The 13,387-nt window shown below is 43.4% G+C and overlaps 1 protein-coding gene across 1 annotated transcript in view; it reads left to right on the forward strand.

Annotated features, from left to right (window-relative positions):
* Positions 1–13,387, forward strand: part of LOC114660378 (vascular endothelial growth factor C-like) — a 66,618-nt gene that overhangs the window by 17,693 nt on the left and 35,538 nt on the right. Inside the window, exon 2 of the mRNA XM_028813047.2 lies at positions 2,417–2,612. Coding sequence (XP_028668880.2) covers positions 2,417–2,612 — 196 coding nt within the window. The remainder of the gene's footprint in view (positions 1–2,416; positions 2,613–13,387) is intronic.

Genomic DNA, 13,387 nt, shown 5'->3' on the forward strand with positions numbered 1-13,387 from the left:
AGAGCACGTGGCTGTGATATCTCTGGCAATCAGCAGCTACCCTCTAAAAAACATGTAGCTCTGATCTCTCTCTCAAAAACATGAAACATTACTCCTTAACAATCTCTAGATGATAATGTCCGCTACACAAACAGGTATCGCTAGCTAAACGGAGGGAGGGTACGCTCTAAAATGTGGTGAGAGGTACAGCGACTCGAACGGAGGCTGGTGCGTGAGTGAGGAGGGCACCGCCCGGCTCCCCACTCCTGACATCACAATTCCCCTTCCCCTCAGGCAGCAGCCTGTCTCTTGGATTCACGCTAATAAATCGCTGCTGGAACCAAATTATAATGCTTAGCGTGATGAGAGAAGCTGCAAAATCACTCGGAGTGCTCAAGCAAATTATAGAAAAAAACCCGATCTAAATCCATTAAGTAGTTCTTGCGTGAAAAGCGGACAGACATTCAGACAGACAGACAGATGTTGGATTTTATATATATACTAGCTGTGTAAGCCAGTGCTGTAAAAAGCTTGGGCTCCTAGTAACCATGAATTCTGGCACTTCAATCAATCAATCGCATTGGTTGTGCATTAGCTGCTAAGCAAGTTTCTCTCTCCTCGGAGGTTTCGTTTTGCCAATGTGCTCACCTCACTTGTGTATTAATGGTTAAGCGAGTTTCTCTTTCCTTGGCGGTTTTATTTTGTCGATGTGTTCACCTCACTTGTGCATTAGCGGCTAAGCGAGTTTCTCTCTCCTCTGAGGTTTCGTTTTGCCAGTCTGCTTTCCTTACTTGTGTATTAGTGGCTAAGCGAGTTTCTCTCTCCTCTGAGGTTTCATTTTGCCAGTCTGCTTGCCTCACTTGTGTATTAGTGGCTAAGCGAGGTTCTCTCTCCTCTGAGGTTTCGTTTTGCCAGTCTGCTGGCCTCACTTGTGTATTAGTGGCTAAGCGAGGTTCTCTCTCCTCTGAGGTTTCGTTTTGCCAATCTGCTTTCCTTACTTGTGTATTAGTGGCTAAGCGAGTTTCTCTCTCCTCTGAGGTTTCATTTTGCCAGTCTGCTTGCCTCACTTGTGTATTAGCGGCTAAGCGAGGTTCTCTCTCCTCTGAGGTTTCATTTTGCCAGTCTGCTGGCCTCACTTGTGAATTAGTGGCTAAGCGAGGTTCTCTCTCCTCTGAGGTTTCATTTTGCCAGTCTGCTGGCCTCACTTGTGTATTAGTGGCTAAGCGAGGTTCTCTCTCCTCTGAGGTTTCATTTTGCCAGTCTGCTGGCCTCACTTGTGAATTAGTGGCTAAGCGAGTTTCTCTCTCCTCTGAGGTTTCGTTTTGCCAGTCTGCTGGCCTCACTTGTGAATTAGTGGCTAAGCGAGGTTCTCTCTCCTCTGAGGTTTCATTTTGCCAGTCTGCTGGCCTCACTTGTGTATTAGTGGCTAAGCGAGGTTCTCTCTCCTCTGAGGTTTCGTTTTGCCAGTCTGCTGGCCTCACTTGTGTATTAGTGGCTAAGCGAGGTTCTCTCTCCTCTGAGGTTTCATTTTGCCAGTCTGCTGGCCTCACTTGTGAATTAGTTGCTAAGCGAGGTTCTCTCTCCTCTGAGGTTTCATTTTGCCAGTCTGCTGGCCTCACTTGTGTATTAGTGGCTAAGCGAGGTTCTCTCTCCTCTGAGGTTTCATTTTGCCAGTCTGCTGGCCTCACTTGTGTATTAGTGGCTAAGCGAGGTTCTCTCTCCTCTGAGGTTTCATTTTGCCAGTCTGCTTGCCTCACTTGTGTATTAGTGGCTAAGCGAGGTTCTCTCTCCTCTGAGGTTTCATTTTGCCAGTCTGCTTGCCTCACTTGTGTATTAGCGGCTAAGCGAGTTTCTCTCTCCTCAGAGGTTTCACTTTGACAACAGAGTCGCTTTCTTTGAGCTTCATGCTGTAGTCTCGCATTTCCGGGCCGGACAGACAAACACACACACTTCCACACGTAAATGTTTATATATAAAATATGTAGATTATCGTAATAATAATTAATAATTATTTCCAAGTAACTATGGTATATCCTTATTGTTGTTGATGATTAATCTGTGAAAAGCACTTTGAGTTGCATATAAAAATGTATGATAAGGTGCTCTATAAATAAAGTATTATTATTATTACATCTGAGAGGATTGAAACAGATGGTTATTGTGTAAAGAAGCAGCAGGTAAGAGCTCTACTACCTTGAAATGTGTCCATGGATGTTATGAATATTTGAAGATGGCACCCTGTACAAGAAGGGCTCCTGCCTTGCAGATGAATAGAATATACAGGTACACCAATGAAATCGGTGGATATAGTAACACACCCAATGGTGGCGCCTCCCGCTTTTGCTTGAGTCTGTTGGGCACAATCTACATACACCCATGCTGTGAAATGATTAAAAGCTGGTGGGATGCTAAATCTGCTCAATTTTTGTTCTTTCAGAGCCACCTGGAGCCCTACATCTTGAGGGTCAGAGAGCTGGTGGATCTCCTCTACCCTGAACACCATCTCATAGAGCAGTGCCTGCGCAGGAAGGCAGACAGGATGCCCAGCGAAGCTGTTGAGTGGAACTACCCATGGGGCAACATGAAGGAAGCAGCAATATTTGCTAGGGGCTTGACTCCAGAGGCCATAAAAAGTAAGAGCTGGGAGACACAGGGCATCTCATGGGGTTACTCAAAATTCATCACTTATCTCCAGACACATTTTGTGAAGGTGGAGCCTGGGGTGCGCCGTGCAAAGCTGAGATAAGAGAGCTTTTCCCAGTCTTGACTATCAGCGTATCGCCTTTTGTGGGTTTTACATCATCTCTACAAAAACGTCTGGCACAACTGCCAGATTCAGAGAAATCTAAAAAAAAAAATGAAATACAGCATCTGGCCTACTCCCTTCTGGCTTGTGGATCACAAGTTCCATGGTATTAATTTTAATGAAAACTCCAGGTCTGCTTTTACACAGTGAAATGATCTGTTGATCTAGTTGTAATTGATTTTCAAGTATCATCAGGCTACTTGCTTGTTAATATCCATCCATCCATCCATTTTCCAACCCGCTGGATCCGAACACAGGGTCACGGGGGTCTGCTGGAGCCAATATCAGCCAACACAGGGCACAAGGCAGGAACCAATCCCGGGCAGGGTGCCAACCCACCGCAGGACACACACAAACACACCCACACACCAAGCACACACTAGGGCCAATTTAGAATCGCCAATCCACCTAACCTGCATGTCTTTGGACTGTGGGAGGAAACTGGAGCACCCGGAGGAAACCCACACAGACACGGGGAGAACATGCAAACTCCACGCAGGGAGGACCCGGGAAGTGAACCCGGGTCCCCAGATCTCCCAACTGCGAGGCAGCAGCGCTACCCACTGCGCCACCGTGCCGCTTGTTAATATATGATCAGCCATTCTCCAGACCCGAGAAAGACTTTGTCACTTTCACATTACTTCAGTTTTACAGAAACAATTTGAAATGAAGATCTAGACTGGAGAGTAAAGTGGTTAGGTTTTTATAACTTAATTGAGACACTTAGATAATAAGCTATGAGTGGCATCAGCAAGATCATTCAATGTTTATATCATACTTTCTGCTGTGACTTCTCAGTTCTGTCTGTTTCTGACACACTTAAAACCTAACCTCACACCGTACCATCAATAATGATTTGGACAAAGACACATTTTTATTTGCTTTACCCCGCTGCACCACAGTATAAAATCACAAATCAAACAATTCTGACATTGTGATTAAAGTGCACATTGCAGACTTTCATTTAAGGGAATTCACATACATCTCGGACACAGTATGTAGAAATGACAACACTTTTTCTATACAGTCCCCCCCATTTCAGGGCATCATCATGTTTGGGACAACTGGTGTCTCAGGTGTTTGTGATTCCTCAGGGGCCTCATGCATAACGCTGTGCGTAGAATTCGCACTATAACATGACGTAAGCACAAAAGCCGAAATGTGCTTACGCACAGAAAAATCCAGATGCAGGAATCTGTGTGTTCACCAACTTCCGCGTTCTTCCGCTACATAAATCCCGATCAGCGTGGAAATAAACGCACGTGCACGCGCTTGCTGTCCCGCCCCAACTCCTCCCAGAATTACACTTCTTTGAATATGCAAATCAATATAAATAGCCCTTAAGCCCAGCGTTCTGTGAAAAGGCAATGGCAAAAGTACGAGGAAAAACAGAAGAATTTCAGCGAATACCAAATGGAGGCAAAGAAAAACGTACCATTTGTTGGTTTAAACAGTTATATAAGCAACAAAAGGAAGTTGATCGAGTGACATAGCGTGTCGGAGAAACTGGAAAGCTCAAATAAAAAAGTTGTCACATATCAAAGTCGGCGTTAAAAGGCGACTCATAGCCCAACGTCTGAGTGTCATATGAAAGCTTATTAGGGTACAGAGAAAAAAAAGGCACACAGTGTGAAAAAAGCACGAAATGTCAACTTTAATCTCGAAATTTCCACTTTAATCACGTAGTTTATTTTGTCATTAAAGTAGAACATCATAAGCTTCATCTTAAAATCGTTTAATTTACTAGTTTCTCAAATCCCATCGTAACTAAAGTAGCACGTTAAATGCTTTGTTTTGTATTTGATCTTCTATGTGCTCTGTGTGCCTGAATCACTACGTGCTCTTCCTCCGACAGGGCACAGAATCCATTACGTTCGTAATATTACAGCTCTCTTAGTAATTAAAACACTGAGAAGTATACGTGATATCATTTTCATGATGATATGAGTTAAAGCATATTATTAAACATGGGAAACACGGTGGCGCAGTGATTGTTCATGTCTTACAGTAAGATGCTTGCTGCGCCACGTGCGACCTTCAATGAAATGCTTTATTACAGAAGTACTGTCTTTTTCAAACGTACTAACCCCCAATTCCTGTCCTTACTTTTCTTTCTCCAAATACCCAATCACCACACAATCAGCTCTGTAATAGACATTAAGCCATCTGTAAGCTTAGAAGCTTAGCCGATTCTTCAGAACTTTTAAGGAACATCAAAATATCTTCGTAATGTTTAATTATTCTATCCATCTATCCTTCCAGTGTCGTGCCAGCCACAGCATGAAAACAGCGCGAGGCAGGAACAAACCATGAACGAAGCTCAGGCTCACTAGTGCTGCGGCACCGTGTAGTTAAAGTCAAAGTTTTATCTGATAATATAATCAACATATTTTGCTGCATTTCATCTTAAAAATGATATCATCATCATATGTAAATACGCACTTTATAAAGTGCAATATTATAACTGTATCATAAGTACAATTACCTCACGGCAACTTGCAAGTACAAACAGTTCTACAAGGAGCACTTGAGCCGCCGTCATGGATGTGGATCCAAGAAAGGGTAACCACAGAGGAACAGTAGCACTGCTTTGACACTGGGTGCTGCCAGTCTGCAAAACTTAACGGAGAACTTGTGTACGACAGGGTATGAGATACTGTTGAAAAGTGCGTGGCTTTACGCCAAGTGTAGGTTTTATACATCGCGATTTGAACGTGGAAGTGTTCTTACGCAACATTTCTGTGCGTATGCACCATTTATACATGAGGCCCCAGGTGGGTTTCATGGCTTCATCAGATACCTTGGCTTGTTTTTACCCTTTGGAGTCTGCAGTTTGTCATTGTTCAACATGAGGACAAGAGCTGTGTCAATGAAATTCAAAGAAGCCATTATGAGGCTGAAAAACAAGAAGAAAACCATTAGAGACATCAGTGAAACCTTAGGATGGCCTAAATCAACTGTCTGGAATATCATGAAGAAGAAATAATGCACTGGTGAGCTCAGTAATCGCAAAGGGACTAGTAGGCCAAGGAAGACCTCCATGGCTGATGACAGACAAATCCTCACTATGGTAAAGGAAAAGCCCCCAAACGCCTGTCCGACAGATCAGAAACTGTTTTCAGGGGGCCAATGTGTGTGTGTCAGAGACAACTATCAGCAGAAAACGTAATGAATAGAAATACAGAGGCCACACTCCAAGATGCAGACCACTACTAAGCCACAAAAACAGGATGGTCAGGTTACAGTTTGTGAAAAACGACTTCAAAGAGCCTTCAGAATTCTGGAAAAAGGTCTTGTGGACAAATGAGACAAAGATGAACCTGCAAAAGAGTGATGGCAAAAGCAAAATGTGGAGATGAAATGGAACGGCCTGAGATCCAAAGCTGACCACCTTATCTGTTAAACATGGTGCTGGGGGTGTTATGGCTTGGGCATGTATGGCTGCCATAGGTCCTGGCACACTTCTCTTCATTGATGATGGAACTGCTAACAGCAGTGGCAGAATGAATTCTGAGGTGTACAGAAACATCTGATCTCCTCAAGTTCCAATAAAGGCCTCCAAACTCGCTGGACGGTGCTTCATCCTTCAACAAGATAATGAGCCAAACATCCTGCTGAGGCAACACAGGAGTTTTTAAAAGCTAAAAACTATAAACGTCTTGAATGGCCAAGTCAGTCACTCTATTTAAATCCAATTGAGCAGTACTTCCTTATTCTGAAGAGAAAACTTAAGAGTACAAGTTCCAGAAACAAGCAGGAGCCGAAAATGGCCGCATTAGAGGCTTGGCAGAGCATCACCAGTGAAGACCATCAGCACCTACTGATGTCGATGAATCACAGACTTTAAATAGTCATTGCATGTGAGGGATACGCGACAAAGTCCTGAATATGACGGCTTTAATAGACCTGCAATTGTTATGGTGTCCTGACATGGGGGGACTGTGCAAAAAAAGTGTTGTGTGACTGAAATGTCTGCAAATCCCCTTAAATGAAAGTCTTCAATGTTCAGTTTAATTACAATGACTGAATTTTTTTGATTTGTAATTTTAAACTGTGGAAAAGAGGGGCAAATCAAGGAAAAATGTGTCTTTGTCCTAAACATTATAGAGGGCAGTGTAAGGAATCTGACCAATGAGAGGAGGTCATTCAGTCTGTCAAGCTCATTAATTTAGCTAATAGCTAACCTGTCCCAATATCTCATGCAAGTGGCTTCAGCTCTGTGAAGTTTTATTTTATTTGTACTGGTAACACTTTAGCTTAGGTACTCCAAAATGCATATACCGCTGTATAACAAAGGCTTATTAATGTTTACAAAGCATCCGCGTTTATTTGTCTCTGTGCAGCATGGCACATTATTTGTGTATTTCACATTATTTTCTAATATGGAGGATCCACAAATCTTATACTGAAATATGTAATATCACTGAAGTCACCTCTGACCACTCCAAAGTGAAGTCATTTTAGTAGGCCACATTGCACAGATGAACAGCCACTTTACCGATGCTTTGTATGTGTTAATAAGCCTTTGATACACAACAGTAAATGAGTACCGTAGATACTCGCGTATTAGTCGATCTCGCAGATAAGTCGAGTGTATTTTTAAGCCAAAAATTACGAAATTTGTTATGACGCGCGTATAAGTCGAGGGTAAAACTTGACAGTTATCAGAGATAAAGGGCGACAATCAGCTGTTAATGGCAACAAATCTCACTGTCACGTCACAGGCATTCCCTCTATGCTTGGAAAATTGCTAGACTCATTGACTCGGCAACTAATCCTTGCGTGTGCGTGCGTTGCGAAATGTAAACAAATGTAAACAAAAGCAAGATGGTGTTGATATGTCACAAGGGAGCGAAGCGAGTGCAGAAAAGAAAACACTTGGCAGACGATGTTTTGCACATTATCGCTGAGTCGGACTCTGATTTTTCAGAATCGGATTTTATTGACAGTGATCAGGAAGAGAGTGAGAAGCCGGCATCAGCTGATCGGACACCAGCCGATGCCACGCCAGCTGATCGGCTGCCAGCTGAACGCAGTCACGCAGCCGATGCACCTACAGCAAGGTTCGCGTGGGAGGAATACCCAGACATTGATCCGTGGGAGCCGAACTGGCTACCGGACTTCACAAGACAGCATGGCTTGCTGTTGGACACGACAGATCACCCGCTGCTGGACTACTTCAGGCTGCTCTCTCCTGATGCTACTTTTCAGCTACTGTCAGACGAGACAAACAGGTAGGCAGAGAAATTTTTTGAATCGCGGGCTGCGCTTGCATCGCATTGATAGCGTGCGTTGCCTTTTGATTCCAAATCTGGTTGCACGTGGCAGCTAATGGTATGTTTGTTATCCAAAACTTGTAAAAGTTAATGCTCAAATTCAAGTATTTCACAGTTTAAAGAATTATTTAATGAAATTAGAAAAAAAAACTAGCTAATTAGCAATAGTATTGCTGGCTTATAATTATTTCAAAGACCATGGGAAACGGAAGATGACCAGTGACTTAACACCATGAAGCGTTGAATGTACAATGCATTACCCAAATTCTATGGACAATTGTTTTGCCCCCCGGAGAAGTCGACCCTGTTTTTTTGAATGAATTTTAAGGCATAAATTTTTCGACTTATACGCGAGTATCTACGGTAATAGATGCGTTTTTGCCGTACCTGAACTAAAGTGTTACCCTTTTATTAATGCAGTAAGATGTTCTGTACTTGTAAATACAATGAATATATAAAAAGTCAAACACTCTTTTCATGGTGACAGTGAAGATTCTTATTAAATTTTATTAGTATGATAAAAGACTTTGGCTGTGAGTAAGTTTGGTGTCCCATTATATGACATCACGTTACATGACTGCGCTTATGTCGTGAATAAACACAGAGCTAAACACTATTTCTGTTCAGTGTCACTTTAACATTTGCTTTGTATTTACTTAATGACAATATAACTGAAAACTGGCATTAACACATTTCTTTTTCTATGCTGTGAATGTGCTATCAGAATCTCAAAATCCCGCTGATAGTACTAAAAACGCACAAAGCACACGAGAATCTGATTTTCACAAGGCCCTGAACTTTTCACAGTGCGGTCCCTTCAAGGCGTTTGCTGCCAATGCGTGCATGCCCATCGTAGGGGAAGTTCTCCATTGTATGCGTTTTCGGGTGTTTCAGTATGGATTAGGATTCGTCTTGTAAATAATGTGAAATTTCCATTGTGGACTAAGATCGTTGTCATTTGAAAACTCCATTTTTAAATGAAAATGTGATGGTGTAGACGTAGCCTTGGGCTTTATCGCTTTACTGCAATGTGCCTGAATTTCTTGGGAGCTTAGCTGCATTCTACACCCGTCCACTTCATTAAACACTGTGGGGAACAGCCCGGACACAGACAGGTAGACGCCATAGTTTCACCCAACACACGTTTATTTACAATATAGTAGTGCACACAACCCAGTGCCGCAGCACCAATCACCCCTTGAGTCCTTGGCCACAACACAATGCCTCGTACTGTCTCTAGTCCACCTCCACTCCTCTCCACCAAGCTCTGTCCTTCTTCCTCCCGACTCTTGCTCCTGACTGGAGGGAGGCGGCCCCTTTTATTCCCCCCGGAAGGACTCCAGGTGGATCCTGAGGGCTCATAGCCACACCCCAGTGTGGCGGAAGCTCCCATGGTGAAGCCAGAAGTCCGCCGGGTGTCTTCAAGTCTCTTCCCCCCAGTACTTCCCGGTGTGGCGGAAGTACTGAAGGCCAACACTCCCAAGGCATTGGGGTTCCCCCTGGCAGTGGTCCCCAAAGCCACCAGGGAGGACGCCCCCTCATGTCCTGGAGGAGGCACAAGCCCTCCTCCACTCCTCCTGGGCGTCCCGGCCGGGCATGGACGCCCGCCGGGCACCACAACACCATGTATTAAAAAAATGTAAAGGCTTTTAATTAGAATTGGTTTCTCTACTATCTTTGTTGTCTTTTATGTTTTACTAGCCACATTTCCTGTCAAAGAAATTAAAAATGATTTGCTGTCTATTACTCTACATGTACCTTCACCTAGTGCTGGTCAACACCCGTATGGAGCCCTAGAGGCGGCTGAGGGACATCACCCCTCATTGTCCATACCGGGTAGTTGGTATTATTAGAGTTTCATGACCTTTTCTCTCCTCTGTGTCTGGAGCTCATGTCCCTTTAATAGCACAAACAGTGTACCTTTGTGTATATACCGCGGACGTAAAGGGTCACACACCACTTCATGTCCATGTGCTTTCATAAACTGTGCCTAGCGGACAGTGACTCCCACTCTGTATCATCTGAGTTTGACGACATTTCTGGTCTGTGCGCAAACCTTACGTTTCACAAATGGAGCCCCTCAGATGATAGCACTTAATGGACTGACCAGCACCTATCCTCGGTATCCTTGTGTGTCTGAACAGCTCTTGACTGGCGCTTCCTCTTTTGCACACATTCCCATAAACCCTGCTTCTCAGACTCTGTCATTTCGAGGTGCCTTCTTCTTTACTTCCCATCACTGAAGGTGACTCTCAGCATTCCTCCTACACCTTCACTCGTCCTTATGTGTCTCACACTCGCACGTCCTCTTTCAACCATGTCACCAAAGCCAAACTGATCAATCAGATTGCTCGGGGGAACTGGACACACACGCACACACCACTTAGTGTTTTATTACATAGTATAGATTTTTGGTTTAACTTTCTTTTGTCTTAGAAAGAATTTTTTTTCAACTGTTATTTATTTTAAGGTCAAGGTGGGTTATTTAAAATGAGTTTTATAAATACGAGGGAGGTTCAAAAAGTTTCCACACTTTTTTTTTACTCTAATTATTAAGAATTTCAAAAACAAATGACATCACTTTTCTACATAGTCACCTTTCTTTGCAATGTAATTTTCCCAGCGTCGTACCAACTTTTTAATGCCCAATTACTACTCCTCCCGCCTTCACAGTTTTCAACGAAAATAAAAAAAGTGCAGAAATGTTTTGAACGTCCCTCGTATAAAACTTAAAAACTTAAACTTATATGCACAGTTGGTTACCAGCTTAATGCGCAATTCCATCCTAGGCTGCTGGATCTGTCAGTAGCAATGCTAACCAATGTCGCTACAATTTTCATTCAGATCATTTCACAGGAAAAAAGAAAAGAATTAAAAATAGAAAACACAGTCATTTTTAAAAACTTAAGGTTAAGTTATTAAATGAATGAACGTTTTATAGTATTAATGAAATAAAAAAGAGGAAGAGTGGTAGATAATAATGAATGGATGATATAATAAGTTACAGAGTGAGTGATGCATACCTTGGATTCTGATTCATCCTGCTGGTTCAGTCATCATCACTGACTCACTGGCTAGACATTGAACAAGTTATTACACACTGCAGAAGAAAGAAAAAAAATGTAAATAAATCTATTTAACTCTTTCAGGACGGATGTCGACTTTTGTCAAAAGGAGGCATTGACGGTGGTACTCAACTGTAAAAGGTGACCAAACTCGCTGTTATGTTTAAGTTGGACTCTCTTTGCTAGAAGGAAAGTTAGCGTCATTGGTTTGACCGAGTCTCCCTGCACTTGCGTGAGTAGCGAAGTGGAAACAACAGCCAAAATGGCATCAACATCTGGCGAGAGACTGAAGCGAATGTATAAAGCAAAATACTTCATGGATAACGTTTTGCGTATTATCATTAAATTGGACTCTGACTTGTTGGAGTACAAGTAATCGAAAACACATCAGTTCATCGGTCCCCAGCTGATCGTGGTGCTGAACTCTTTCATGTAGCTGGTGGAGCAATGTTCACCTGGGAAGATCTCCACATACAATGACAAGAGGTAGAAACCTGATTATGAAGCACTGTGACCGCGACTGCCACTGAAGACAGCCTGGCAGCCAGCCTGCCACGCATTCCTGCCAGCTGTCGTGCTGCCTGTGAGTGGCGGACTGCAAACTGGTGGCCACGGCACATAGCAACAGACATTTTATGTTGATTTCAGTGTGAAACCATTGCTTTGTGTGCTTTTCAGAAAGTTTTTTGGAAAAAATATCCAGCCCTCAAAGAGTTAAAGTACCTTGAGATGGAACTCATTCAACAACACAATGGCAGCCATTATTATACATGGAGCCTTTCCATAGTAAACACCATGCCAAGGTTCTTTCCAAGGATCAGGTTTAACCATAACATTCTCAGACTCACATGATCCATTTCAGGGTTGTGGGTGGTCAGGTGCAAAGTTCTAACATAAGACAAACCTGCTTAATGAATTTCAGGGTTGTAAATGATGTGGAGCCTCTCCAGGGAGCACTGGGTTCAAACCACACAAAGCAACCCTGCTGGATCAACAGTCTATTGCAGGACAAGGCACTTCAGGAACCTTTGTAACATTCTCACCACAGGAACTTGAGCCATTTGTAGGTCCTTGTAGGTAGCTTCTGGTGCTTTTTTTTAAGTTCACACTCCAGGGTATGCACTTTTTGTTCAACCAGGAATCATTGTGTGGTGGGGCTCAGGTGATGTATTGTGCTGATTGGTTGATAACAATCACTGGCACCATCTTACAAATCTGTTAGTAGTTTGGATTTTGGAGGGGAGTTTTTGGTGAAGCTAATGCACCACACTTTGCACCACATCACTCTTTATAACCACCTCTGTGGAGTGCCATGTCTTACACCACATCAAAAAGATAATCTTTGAAGCGATAAGTTTGGAGGGTCCGAAGTGGAGTGGTGGTTCTGAGGCTAGGGATCTGCACTGGTAATCGGAAGGTTGCCGGTTCGAATCCCGTAAATGCCAATAGGGACTCTGCTCTGTTGGACCCTTGAGCAAGGCCCTTAACCTGCAATTGCTGAGCACTTTGAATAGTGAGAAAAGCGCTATATAAATGCAAAGAATTATTAAACACCTGATCGTGCCTTACTTCACACCACATCACTCTTCATAGCTGCCTCCCTGGTGCCCCATGCCATACACCGCATTGAAGCAATAAGCGGGGACAATTCCCCATGAAATCCAGAGTGCTATGAAGCAATAAGGTTGGAGGGTCCTACATGAACTCCCAATCGCATCACATTAGCACCTCAACCTTCAGAGCTGGCTTCCTGGGGCATCATATCATGCACTGCATCAAAGCCATCATTTGTCCTGTGAAGTCACAATTTCTTTGAAGCAATAAGTTTGGAGGGGGCATCCCACATGAACTGCAGATTGCACCGCATTCACACTGTATCACTCTTAATAATAATAATAATTCATTACATTTATATAGCGCTTTTCTCAGTACTCAAAGCGCTATCCACACAGGGAGGAACCGGGAAGCGAACCCACAATCTTCCACAGTCTCCTTACTGCAAAGCAGAAGCACTACCACTGCGCCACCTGTGAGGACATCATAGCTGCCTCCTTGGAGTGGCACGCCACACAGTGCATTGAAGCAATAAATTGGGGAGGTTTACCTTGAAGCCCAGTGTGGGTTGAAGTAATAAGGGGGCGGCCCCCCATGAACTCCTGAATGTACTTCATTTGGCACCGCATCAGTCTCCTTTGCACGTCACATATTTTTGCGTAAAGGTTACAGTTCCTGTTATGCAGTGGGAACACAACACACAAAAG

This window comes from Erpetoichthys calabaricus, chromosome 11, assembly GCF_900747795.2.
Source record: "Erpetoichthys calabaricus chromosome 11, fErpCal1.3, whole genome shotgun sequence".
Lineage (NCBI taxonomy): Eukaryota > Metazoa > Chordata > Cladistia > Polypteriformes > Polypteridae > Erpetoichthys > Erpetoichthys calabaricus.